This window comes from Dipodomys spectabilis, unplaced genomic scaffold (assembly GCF_019054845.1).
Source record: "Dipodomys spectabilis isolate Male_0828 unplaced genomic scaffold, ASM1905484v1 ptg000221l, whole genome shotgun sequence".
Lineage (NCBI taxonomy): Eukaryota > Metazoa > Chordata > Mammalia > Rodentia > Heteromyidae > Dipodomys > Dipodomys spectabilis.
This window is the reverse complement of record NW_024870898.1, coordinates 207,208-220,980: the sequence shown is the minus strand read 5'-3', so window position 1 is coordinate 220,980 and position 13,773 is coordinate 207,208. Positions and strand designations below refer to the sequence as shown.

Sequence of the window (13,773 nt, the reverse complement as noted above, 5' to 3'; positions counted from 1 at the left end):
TGTGAGGCAGGCGCTGGCCTTCCAGAAAAGTCCCACAGAGCAGAACCTATAGGAAGAAAATGTACAGCAAGGTCCAATTGGCGGGAATTTGAAGCTGGCCTTCCAACTCCAGTGCCTCCCTACCGCATGCCACGTGACAGCACAACACGTGAAGTCCCGCCTACTCACCGGATGGTTCTCATTGGTCATCAATGATAAAAACGCACCCCATTGGCTGAGCCACGGCGTTCTTTTCCGCTCGCTCGTTCGCTCACAGGAGAGAGAGACCGACAGAAGCTTCTCTTACACTAGAGGGTTTTGGAGGTCAGGCCTCACCCACCACAGGAACATGCATCGGTTTTTGTCCAAAGCTCTCAGTTTCTTTGGAAAGCGGACCATGTCAGAGGATGAGAAGGAGCAGCACAAGTGTCTCCTGGAAGGTACCTCACGTTTCACCTCATGTTTTTCCTCACCGAGGGACTGGCCCATTGAGGCCAGTCTGGGGCTTCGGGGACTGTGTAGGCCTCTCAGCACCCGGAGGGACGCCATCTTAAAACGTTAGCATCTCCGACTTCTTGAGTCCGCCCTTCATCTCCCACAGTTGCCTCCAACCCAAATAGTGCCATTCCTGCTTCTTTGTCCCCCATCCTCACTCCGGCCTACTACTTTCTCAACCTCCATGTTCAGATGCCCCTCATTCAATTCGTCCGCATTCGCTACCCGGATTTCCCACTGCCTCTCCCACGATTCTCATCTCGCAACCATACAACAACACGCCCCCACTCCTGTGTCTGAAGTGCTGGACCAATTTACATCTATCCACAATCCTAACTCTCTATTTCAAAGTGGTCTTAATGCAGTGAGGAAAAGTCTTTGTGCAGTATATCATGGCGAATATGAGTAGGTCCAGCACTTGGGAAGTAGAGGCAAGAAGATCTTGAATTAGTGGCTGGATTGGGTTGCATAAGACATTCTCAAAAAAAAGGAAAATATAGTTTCTTCAGAAGCTGCCTTTCCCCTCCCCCAACTTCTCCAGGTACCTTCGAACATTTTCCCCATAGATGTCAAATGAATGGGCACAGATTCCTGGTTTCTCCCCGCCCCCCCCCCCCATTTTAACAAGCCCATTTATGTATAGAATATTTCTTGATCATAATTAGTCCTCTAGGATTTCTTTTATTTGTGCTATCCTGGGGCTTGAATTCTGGGCCATGGTGCTGTCCCTGATATTTTTGGCTCAAGGTTACCACTCTTAACATTTGAGCCACAGGCTCCATTTCCAGCTTTTTTTGGTTAATTAGAAATAAGAGTAGGAAAACTTCCTTTCACTGGCTGGCTTTGAACTGTGATACTCAGATCTCAGAGTGCTGAGTAGCTAGGATTATGGAAGTGAGCCACTGCCACCTGGCATTAACATTCTTTTTAGACAGGGTATATTCACTTGTAGTCCATGCCAGCATCACACTCATGATCATCTACCTCAGCCTCCTAAATGCAATGAATATAGAAAGATTTTTTTTTGAGAGGTCAAATTGGGAGTCTTTATTAGGAAGCCATGACTGCAGGGAGACTCCTGTCTCAAAGACTTGCAGGCAACGATTTCTTTTATATTTACAGTTGTATTGGGTCTGAATATATGAGGGCAAATTTTATTTTCTTTCTTAGGGGGCATGCATGTATATTTACTTGTGACAGCATTTTTTCTGTCACTATGACAAAATACCTGACAAAATCAAATGCAAAGAAGGAGGATTTATCTTGGCTTGTAAGTTCTTTATATATATATAATATACATGATAGATATATACCTATCTATCATGTATATTATATATTATATATGTATTATATACACACACACATATTTATATGTTTTTTATTGTAAAATACTATACAGAGGGATTACAGTTACATAAAGTAATGAGTACATTTCCTATCGAGCTTGGCTTGTGAGATCTGAAGGTTTACACAGAGACAATTGACCTTCACTTGTGGTGGGAAACATGTGTTAGAACCTGCTCACCTCATGGCAGCCAGGAAGTTGAGAGAAAAATTTCTTCTATAAACAGCTCCTTCCTCCTAAATCCAGTAATCTTCAGACTTCTGAATGGGATAATCATTATTAGTCATTATTGAAATTAGAGCCAAATTATGCAATGTCCTTCTAAAAGTCTTACCTCTGTGCTCTGCTGAATTGAGGATAAAACCGGCACATTAGCTGATCAGGGATATGTACTCTCCAAACTTGTTCACTTTTGTACACTAAAAGCCTGAGTCTGGCACTGAGTACCTATATAGTGGTATCTTTTTATTTTTCACATAGCTCTGGGGTTGAAACTCAAGGATTTGCTTTTGCTAGGTTGGCACTGTTCTTGGATATACCCCAATCCTTTTTGCCTTAGTTATGTTTGAATCAGATCTCCTTGATTTCAATTAATAAATTTGACACATCTTTTCAAGCAGCAACTATTTCCTTGGCTTCTGATTCTCTCTCTCTCTCTTTTTTTTTTGGTGGTTATGGGGCTTGAACTCTGGGCCTGAACGCCGTCCCTCAGCTCTTCAGCTCAAAGCTAGTGCTCTACCACTTGACCCACTGTGCCACTTCCAGTTTTCTGAGTGGTTTATTGGAGATAAGAGTCTCACAAGTGACAGGCACTGGTGGCTCACGCTTATAACCCTAGCTACTCAGGAGGCTGAGATCTGAGGATCACGGTCCAAAGCCAGCCCGGGCAAGAAAGTCCGTGAAACTCTTATCTCCAGTAAACCACCAGAAAACCAGAAGTGACGCTGTAGCTCAAGTGGTAGAGTGCTAGCCTTGAGCTGAAGAGCTGAGGGACAATGCTCAGGCCCAGAGTTCAAGCCCCACTACCGACAAAAAAAAAATGTCTCACAGACTTTCCTGCCCTGGCTGGCTTTGAACCACAATCCTCAGAACTCAGCCTCCAGAGTAGCTAGGATTATAGGCATGAGCCACCAGCGCCTGGCTTTTGGCTTCTGATTCTATAATCTGTCTTACTGATGCTTCTTTTCAGCCATCGGGTCTATGAACCCAAGTCCCTGGAAAGGTATCAGAGGTACTGTGGTCCACTGCAGGTGCTAGAAAAGATACTGGATCAGATTGCAAACTGTGGTGTAATAACTATGTTCAATCAAAACCTACTGAGGTGTCTCAGTGATAGAGTGCCTGCCTAGCAAGCCTAAGGACTTGAGTTCTAACAGTGCCACACATACATATACAGACACAAAAACAAAACCTTAACAACAAAAGAAGTACACCCAAGGGCTGGTGAGTGTGTAGGTTATGGTGTTTTCCTAGAATGTAAAGGTCTTGGGTTCCATCTGTAACTGCAGAAAAAAAAAAATTCAGCTCTGTACCAGTTGTGTATAATCCTAGCTACTCAGGAGGCTGAGATCTGAGGATCACAGTTGAAAGCCTAGGCAGGAAAGTGTGTGAGATTCTTATCTCCAACAAACTTTGAAGAAACTGGAAGTTGTTCTGTGGCTGGAGTGGTGGAGCGCTAACCTTGAGCAAAAAAAAATCTCAGGGACAGCACTCCAGTCCTGAGTTCAAGCTTCAAGCAGGTAAAAAGAAAATACAACAACCACTTTAAAACACCTAAGTATTCAGTCAGGAAAGAAACAAAGGCAAAGAGAGTAGGGGCACATTTGAGCTAGACCTTATATTTTGCACCTGTCTATGTGCTTTGTCTGGCCAGTGTTTAAAAATCTCCAGATGGCCGGGCGCTGGTGGCTCACGCCTGTAATCCTAGCTACTCAGGAGGCTGAGATCTGAGGATCACGGTTCAAAGCCAGCCCGAGCAGGAAAGACCGTGAGACTCCTATCTCCAATAAACCACCAGAAAACCGGAAGTGGCGCTGTAGCTCAAGTGGTAGAGTGCTCGCCTTGAGCTGAAGAGCTGAGGGACAGCGCCCAGGCCCAGAGTTCAAGCCCCACAACCGACAAAAAAAAAAAAAAAAAAAAAAAAAAAAATCTCCAGATGCTGTATTGGATGCTGTTGTTGATAATGATGAAATTGCATAAGAATAATGGATTTTCTGGATTTCTAGATGCAGATAGGGAAGCAACAAAGGTTCTAAACTGTGGGTGGCCTTCACAGTTTTAGGCAGTTTGCATGTTTGTTGTGCCATGTGTACTTTGCCATGATATATATGGGTCTGGGGCCTAGACCTCCTTCCAAGAAATCATCACACAGTACACACAGTACATATCCTGTATACCACTGCTGGACAGTGTGCTGCCAGTGTGCTCAAGTAAATGATGCTGCCCTGGAGGACAAGCCTGTAAACTGTGTCTTGCTGAGTCTATAAACAGGAGAACCTGTGATCAAAGCATGACCTCCCATGACCTCATCAGGCCTGGCAATCTCTTCCTATGGCTTCTCTGAATTAAAGGAGAACCTGATATTTGCAACGCACATATATGCACATGTTACTTAATATTTATAACCAGCATAAGTGACAGACAATATAGTTTGAGTTTTTCTTTTTGCATTGTTTTCCTTTTCTCTTTATGGTGCTGAAGTAGAAGCCAGAGCATTGTGCTTGCTAGGCAAACAGTGTACCATGGAGCTCTATCCTCAGCAAGGACAGTGTTGGCAATATCCTGATTATATAGATGGGTACCAGTTGCACCTGTTAACAAAAATGCTTATTCTACAGAAGATGAGGGGAGGAGCTGCAGTTCAAAGGCAAGCAGTTGGGTCCCAAACTCTGCTCTTAGCTTCTGCACTCAAATGCTTTTGTTCTGAAGCCACTGTGCTTAACTCAGGGCCTAGGCACTGTCCCTGAGCTTCTTTTGCTCAAGGCTAGCACTCTGCCACTTGAGCCACAGTGCCACTTCTGGCCTTTTCTGTTTACGTGGTACTGAGGAATCCATCCCAGGGCTTCATGCATGCTAGGCAAACACTCTACCACTAAGCCACATTCCCAGCACTCTGGTAGGGCTTATTAGTAGTGCATGCATGCATTTTTAATTAACTCAAGTTCCTATGTGTTTACATTGCAGAGACCATCAAGGTAAAAGCTGTGAAAGGAGTTGTGACAAGAGTCTTTAATGACCATGGCTGGATTGATGAGTCCATTTTCTTCAGTAAGGAAGATGTGACTGGCAATGTCCCTTTGCACATTGGACAAAAAGTTATTGCCATAGTGGAGGAAGATGAAACAGGCCGTGGATGGAAAACAATCAAAGTAAGATTTCTGTGAGATCGAGATGATCTGTGTTTTTGGGAAGTCAGCATTGATGCTATTTCTCCAGCCTCTCTGAAGAGACCTAAGGGAATGGAGGGAGAATAGGATTTCATTCGCAACTAACATGAATGCAGGAGACATCTGCTTTCATTTTACTGGTGCTGTCTATTTAGCAAAAGTGTCAATTATATATCTTATCTGTTCTTTTTATTTAAAACATGATTAGTAATAAATCAGTGTATATATTTTCCTGTAATTTCCTTATTTTCCCCTCACATGTAATGGATCTTTGTATTTGTAGAAATGTGATTGACTGGCCATCAGCCCAGCTTTTTGCTGGTTAATTGGAGACAGAGTCTGAGGACTTTTCTTCCCAGGCTGGCTTTGAACCAAGGTCCTCTGGAGCTTGGCCTCCTGATATCAGGCATGAGCCTCTTGTGTCCAGCTTTACTATTGTCACTGTACTGACACTGTAAGCAGCTGGATGGGACAATTTGTATACTATCAATCTCTGAAAATTTTGACCATCTAAGGAATAATTTTTACTTGTATTTCCTTATCAGTTTGGGGAAAATAGAGCAACTTCTCAGAATTACTTGCCACGGATATTAGAAGTATTTGCATGTTAGGTAAATTTGAGTTTCAGGACCTTTATGGTGGGCTTATCTCCCAAGTTTACCCTTCAACATTGACTTTTAGCGGCAGTCACAATTTACCCCTCACATATTTATCACAGATTAGTCCTGTGAAAGTTGTTTACATTTGAATAGTCTATCTGGCATTAGTTTAAGTGTAGCAAGGGAGAGAAGGATGCAGACTTTTGTGAATGACTTTCTGCTCCCATGTATATGCTGAATGTAAGGATTCACCTTTCCTTCACCAAGTTCAAATGCCCCTCATGCCATTGAACACAACCTCATGGGGAAAGTCTAACATACCCACTTAATTATCCTTAGTTATGATCAAATGGTTTGCATTTCTGAAACATTATAGCATATTTTATCATTTGCTAGCTTGGTTTTCCTGCTGTAATTTTTATTTATGTTTTGGAGAGAGAGAGAGGGAAGGAGGGAGAGGGAGAGGGAGAGGGAGAGAGAGTGGTGGCTCTGGAGCTTGACCTCAGGGCTTGAGTGATGTCCTTGAGGTCTTTTGCTGAAGACTCATGTTCTACTACTTGAGCCACAGCTCCACTTCTGGCTTTTTGATGGCTAATTGGGGATAGTCTCAAAGACTTATCCTGCCTGTACTGGCTTTGAACCAGGATCCTCAGATTTCATTCTCTTAGTAGCTAGGATTACAGGCATAAGTCATCAGAACCCACGTGTTTTGGGTTTTCTTTTGTGTGTTGGTCTTAGGGCTTAAACTCAGGGCCTAGAGACTCTCCTTGAAATTTTTTGCTCAAGTCTAGCATTTTACCACTTAAGCCATAGTTCCACTTCCAGATTTTTTTTCAGTGGTTAATTGGAGATAAGAGGCTCATGGAGGGCTGGGAAGGTGGCTTAGTGGTAGAGCACTTGCCTTGCATGCATGAGGCCTTGGGTTCGATTCCTCAGCACCACATAAGCAGAAAAAAGCCAGAAGTGGCACTGTGGCTCAAGTGGTAGAGCGCTAGCCTTGAGGTGAAGAGCTGAGGGACAGTGCCCAGGCCCAGAGTTCAGGCCCACGACTGGACCCCCTCCCCCCCGCAAAAAAATCTCATGGACTTTCCTGCTAAGGCTGGCTTTGAACTGTAACCCTCAGATCTAAGCATCCTGAGTAGCTAGGATTACAGGTGTGAGCTACCAGTGCCCAGCAGTTTGGTCATTTGTTTGTTTGTTTTGTTTTGGTGTCCTTCCTGGATCTTGAACTCAGGGCCTGGGCACTGTCCCTGAGCTTTGTTCTCAAGGTTAGCGCTCTATCACTTGATCCACAGTTCCACTTCCAGTTTTTAGTTTTTGATGCTTGATTGGAGATAGGAGTCTCAGGATATTTCCTTCCCAGGCTGGCTTTGAACCATGATCCTTACATCTCAGCTTGCTAATTACTTGGGATTATAGGCCTGAACCACCAATGCCTGGCTAGTTTGGGGGATTTTTGTAGATATTCCTGTAAGTTTAGTTTTCTGTGTCATTTGAGAAATCATTTTGTTGTGTTCCCTTACAACCATTACAACAATCATGCCTGTATAAATATTGGAATTTTTAAATATTGAAAAATATACTCTCCACTGTTTATATTTGTTTAAACTATTTTTTCATCCTTAATGATCTCAGCTTATTTTTATAACCTGTGTCATGTTTGAAGCAAGTCTTTCTCTAACTCATAGGTGGATGCTGTCTGTGAAGATTATTGTGATGGACCATCAGCATCCAATCTTACCTTTGGCTCTGTTACTTCTGGAGTGGGTGTTGATAAGTATATTAAGCACACAACTTGCTTCTCTCTGGATGTTGTTTGTAAAGGTAAGTTTACGTTTTGTGAAATTTGAAATTAGGTCTTATGTAACTTCTAAATATTATCAGTTAGATTTGGAGGTAGTTAGGAGCACCTTCTCCAGGGTGTATACTTATTTGATGAGATGATTTTAATACTTGAACTAAGTTTCTGATATATTTGGTTTTCATCAAGCACCCTTGCATGTTTGGATATGGACATTTTGGAGTATGACAATTAGGAACAAATACATAGTATTTTATTATTTTAATTTTTGAATATACTGGTGTTTGAACATAGGTCCTTCCATTCATTTGGCTTTGCTTGGCTCACACACTACTAGAGGCATGCCTGCAGCCTAGTTCTTTCTCTGGTTATTTTGGAGATGAAATCTCTCAGATTTTTGTGCTGAGGCTGGCCTCAAAATGGCAATCCTCCAGATTTCAGCCTCCTGAGTAACAGGCATTAACCAGCTACTCACGAGGCTGAGATCTGAGGATCATGGTTCAAAGCCAGCCTGGGCAGAAAAATCTCTGTGAGACTTACCTCCAACTAAGCACTCGAAAACTGAAGTGGCACCGTGACTCAGTGGTAGAGCACTAACCTTGAGCACAAAGAGGTTCAAGGACAGTGCCCAGGCCCTAAGTTCAAGCTCCACAACCGACAAAACACACACACACACACACACACACACACACACACACACACACAAACAAAACCAAAAAAAAAAATAACTCATGGTATCCTTTATTACACTGGCATTTATTTCAGGAAGTTACTATTATTTATGAAACTTTTGTATCAAATTTCTAATGTAACTAACAATATTACAAGTTTGCCAGGATAATATTTATACTGAAAATGCTTTAAAATATAGTTTGAAGATACTCCTGTTTTAATGTGTATGTGTTTGTGTATCTGTTGTTGAACTGTTTTTGCTAATAGTAGATACAATGTTTCATTTTTTCTTCCTAAAGAATTAGTTTGTTGCTGGGTGCTGGTGGCTCATGCCTATAATCTTAGCTACTCAGGAGGCTGAGATCTGAGCCAGCCCAGGAAAGAAAGCCTGTGAAACTCTTCTCTCCAAGTAACCACCAGAAAACCGGAAGTGGAGGTGTGGCTCAAAATGGTAGAGCACTAGCCTTGAGCAAAAGAGCTCAGGAACAGTGCCTAGGCTCTGAGTTCAAGCCCCATGATCGACTAAAAAAGAAAGAATTTACTAATATAAAAATGGCATTTGAGTTTGGTTCAGTGTGATAGAGGTCTGACCATGAGGGGTGGAGAGATGGAAGAATTTTGCCTGTGGGGTACTTATCATTTTTCTTTGGTGATGGGCATGGAAATGCCTTAGCATGACATGATGCGAATGATGTTACTTAGCAGAGCAGGGAGAACACTGTTATACACTGAGGAAGGTTGCTTAGGCTAGGAACTGTTTCATCTTAACTCCATGCTCCTGCCATCCCCGGCTAGGCTGGATTTGGAAAGTTAAATTGGAAGCAAGAATAAAATGTACCTGCTTATGTCTAATCAACTACCATCTACCTTGGATACAAAATAGGACATTTTTCAGTCACACAATTGTATTTCCAGTTATACTGTTCTTAGATGTGAAAGTCAGAAGTTGATTTTAGTTGGTATCCCAGACAGACCCCAAAGATAATTATCTGATCATAGCTAGAATTTTATGATCTGTTTGCTCTTAAATTCTCAATTCTGTGAGGAAAGATCCATGTGAGTGCTAAGGTCCAATGGCAGTTTCTTGGTATCTTGTTACCATGCCAACAGGAAGTAACCAGCAATGGTAGCCTTGCTAGAAACATTGTCAAGATGAACAATGCTGAACATGTCAATAATACCAAAGATATGACTGAGTTATACATTTATACATATTTACCACTATCCCTTCTTCTAAAGTATTGTTTTCGTAACACGTTCATCCTAATGTGGTGGTTAAAGACAGCAAGAATGATTCCCTATCCAATGAAAAAAATCTGTTCTTCAGAGGTAGCAAGGTACTGTGATTGTAAAATTGGGGTTGGTGTAGGGTTTACTATAGAGAACAGATCAGGGAACACTGCTCTGAAGCGGTGACAGTTGAGCTGAGATGTGAAGGGTAAGAAAAGCCAGCCACAGAAAATGTTCCAAGCTAGGGAAAGGTGAGGCAAACCTGTTGATATGAAGAAACTATTGGCATGTTCTAGGAACTATAGGACAAAGTGACTGCAGTTTGGTGAGCCAGTACTAAATATTAGACTCTAGCTACACAGGGTGCCAGCGGCTCATGCCTGTAATGATAGCTATTCAGGAGGCTGAGATTTGAAGATTGTGGTTTGAAGTTAGTTTGGAAAGGAAATCTCCAAATAACAAAGCTGGTAGTAGAACTGTGGCTTAAGTGATACAGTATGGGCCTTGAGCTTAAATAGCTAAGGGATAGCACCAAGACCCTGCGTTCAAGCCCCTCCATGACTGGAACACACAGAGAAAAGACCCTTGCCACAGTGAGATGTCTCTACAGACCATCACTCAGTTTCTACCACTTGAGCCACAGTGCCACTTCTGGTTTTTTGATGGTTAAGTGGAGATAAGAGTCTGATGGAAGTGGGGCACCGGTGGCTCATGCCTGTAATCCTAGCTATTCAGGAGGCTGAGATCTGAGGATCACAGTTCAAAGCCAGCCTGGGCAGTAACTTCCAAGAAACTCTTATCTCCAATAAACTACTCAGAAAACCAGAAGTGGAGCTTTGGCTCAAGTGGTAGAGCACTACACTATCCTTGAGCCGAAGAGCTGAGGGATAGCACCCAGGCCCAGAGTTCAAGACCCATGACCAACAACAACAAAAAAGTGTCTCATGGACTTTTCTGTCTGGGCTGGCTTTGAACTGTGATCCTCAGATCTCAGCCTCCTGAGTAGCTAGGATTACGGGCATGAGCCCCCAGTGCCCAGCTCCATCACCCAGTTTCATTGCATCATTTTATTTGCAAATTTCAACAAGAATTGAAATTCTCTACAAGTTTCAAAATTGAATTTTACTGGTATACCTGATGATGACGATGATGATGATTTTTTGCCAGTACTGGGGCTTGAACTCAGGGCCTATGTATTGTCCTTGATTTTTTTTTTTCTCAAGGCTAGTGATCTACCACTTTAGCCACAGCTCTACTTCTGGGTTTTGGTGGTTAATTGGAGATAACATTCTCATGGACTTTCTTGCCTGGGCTGGCTTTGAACTGTGATCTTCATATCTCAGCCTGCTGAATAACTAGGATTACAGACCTGAGCCACTGTCACCCAGCTACCTGTTGACTTTTTAAAATAAACATTTCCAATTGATGGCCTGGAGATGTAGCTAGATGGCATGCTCAGAGCACTGGATTCAATCAGCAAAACAAGAAAAAAAAGATTCCTAACTGATTTTTACTGATTTTTCTAACTTCAGCCCAATCTTAAAACTCATTAAAAAAAAAAAGACTTGCCCAATTGGATTGGTTCACACGGTAGCCCTTCAGAGAACCAAGCCTGTTGGGAAGCTCATATTCTAGAACGGCATAAAAAGAAAACTAGTGTGGCCTTGTTGGTCTCAGTGTTTTTTCTTTTAATTTTTTTTTTTTTTTTTTTTTTTTTTTTTGTGTATCCGGTCGTGGGCCCTGAACTCTGGGCCTGGGCTCTGTCTCTCAGCTCTTCAGCTCAAGGCTAGCACTCTACCACTTGAGCCACGGTGCCACTTCCGGCTTTTTTTTCTGCTTATGTGGTGCTGAGGAATTGAACCCAGGGCCTCATGCATGCAAGGCAAGCACTCTACCACTGAGCCACCTTCCCAGCCCCGGTTTCAGTGTTTTTTGCATTCATTCCCCCATGTTCTGGACTTCTGTTAATTTGTATCTATATATACATATTCATATCTTGGAAATTATTATTAGATGTTCAGTTTATATTGTGAGAATATCACAGCATTTTTGCATGCAGTTATTGATGATGTTTTCAACAAAAGCAATGCCAAGTACATTTTGGTTCTATTAGTTTCTGATTTTCCAAGAATGCATGTTCACCATGATGCTTTGTTGGCCAATTTTGTATTTGTATTAGCATAGCCAAAACAAATGGTTTTTATCTCCAGCATCAGATTTCAACACTGAATTTATAACAGTATACTCAGTTTCTGGCAAAGATATTTCAGCTCTGCCTAATAATGCAATGCCCACAGAAGGACTGGCTTAAAGTACTTTATCTCACATGAATTTGTGAAATTAGTGGAGGAGAATCAACATCTGAAGTAGGCTAATGGCCTTTAAACATTCAAGATGGACATTAGATGTAATAGAAACTGTTTTTAGGAATGACAGAGCGACTTGTGAAATGTGGCCTTACAGCAAGTAATTCATCTATTCTAAATGGATTTCTCTCTTTATCTGTTTTAGATTTTGAGCCTTACGAGGGTGACCTGCTGGAGGTTGTGTTTTCCTTCCAGGCAGAAATGCAGCGCAGGCAGGCCGTGTCTGTGAAGCCTCTGAGACACAAGCATGTGTATGAGGTATTTCCTGTGCAAAAAAGTACTGGTCCTTTGTATCTTCTTATCCATCCTATGGTGATAATTTCTGTTGCTAGGATTCTACCGGATGTGTTGGGACATCTAATATAAAAGGGATATGTCACCAAAAGGAAGCCTATTCTCTCATTAAAAGATTGAAAAGAGGGGCTGGGAAGGTGGCTCAGTGGTAGAGTGCTTGCCTTGCATGCATGAGGCGCTGGGTTCAATTCCTCAGCACCACATAAGCAGAAAAAGCAGGAAGTGGCACTGTGGCTCAAGTGTTAGAATGCTAGCCTTTATCTGAAGAGCTGAGGGACAGTGCCCAGGCTCAGAGTTCAGGCCCCAGGACTGATTAAAAAACTAATAATAATTGAAAAATTGAAAGGAAATACTTGAAATCTAATGTATATTCTACTTATTATTAAGACCAAAGTTTCATAGTTGATTTGAGAGGTAGTAAATGTTTTATTTTTAGCATATTTTCATTATCTTTAATTTTATAAAGGGGTTACCATTCAACAAATCAGTTTTCAGTACAGTGCATTTTGATGTCATCCCTTTCATCATTCTCCCCCATCCCTCCCAATCCTATCCCTATTCTCCATTTTCCTAGTTCCATAGGATATGCATTAAATCAGCAAAATGATTAGGCTCAATTAACTGTTGAGAAAGAATGAGAGGGTTTACCTATAACCACTGGATATGGTTTGGACAGTTGAAAGTGAATGTGAGTTGGTAACCTAAATTTTGTTGAAAAGAAAAACTGAAGGAACGAGCTGATAGAATTAGAGAAAAGTGAGAGTTTATACTTACTTTATGAATTCCTTTCTTATTCAATCTCTTTCAAGTTTTCAATCTCGCCTATAGTTAGTAGCCATGGTGGGTAATATATTAAAACAGAGTTTCCCAGCAGAGCCCCAGAGATTCTGCCATAATTGGTGTGAGGTGGGATGTGGGTGCAGGGATATTGTCAAAACGCTCCCAGTATTGCCATTGTGCCTGACAGGCTGGGAATTTGTAATTAGGTAGTGTGCCGTAGAGGTTAGAGCAGGAGTCAGGATGTACAGAGCCTGTTGGGTTAGACGATGTTTTCCCACATTGAATCTCATCATGTCTTATCACAGGTCGTCATTACCTGTGTATATGGAAGAGATGGAGTGGTGGACAACAGTATCTTTTACACCTTGGATTCTCTGGAAGTTCCTGCTGGATATGAACCTCAGATACATGACCTTGTCAACGTGCTGGTAGTGGAGAGTGCTCAGCCTGGCTTCTCTTGGAGAGCAATCTCCATGACCCCAGTGCACATGGGATAGTAACCACACCTTTCATATTCTGTATTCACTTTTTCTTCTAGGGACATGTAGGACTTTGGGTTAATGAAGTCTAAAAGAAATGTAACTACAATTGTTCTCGGAAACACCCTAGATCATTCCCTTGGGACCATGAGCCACCTTAAGGGAAGTACATTGTCAATCAGAAATATCTTAAAGTTGCTCTTGATTATAAAAAAGAAAAAAAAAAACCCTGCCATTAAGGTAAATCACTTTGTTTCCAGGGTCATAGTGAATTCTGTGCTGTTAGTACCAACTTTGGCCTTTGATCATACACCTGCAGAGGCAAAGCAACTAACTGGAGGGCATAA

The 13,773-nt window shown here is 42.0% G+C and overlaps 1 protein-coding gene across 1 annotated transcript; it reads left to right on the top strand.

Annotated features, from left to right (window-relative positions):
• Positions 1 to 328: 328 nt before the first annotated feature.
• LOC122123130 (cancer/testis antigen 55-like) lies at positions 329 to 13,444 on the top strand. Its single transcript, XM_042697537.1, has 6 exons — positions 329 to 419; positions 581 to 768; positions 4,981 to 5,187; positions 7,493 to 7,628; positions 12,019 to 12,131; positions 13,253 to 13,444. Exons 1-6 carry the CDS (start codon positions 329 to 331, stop codon positions 13,442 to 13,444), a joined length of 927 nt encoding a protein of 308 aa, XP_042553471.1.
• The last annotated feature ends 329 nt before the right edge of the window (positions 13,445 to 13,773 follow it).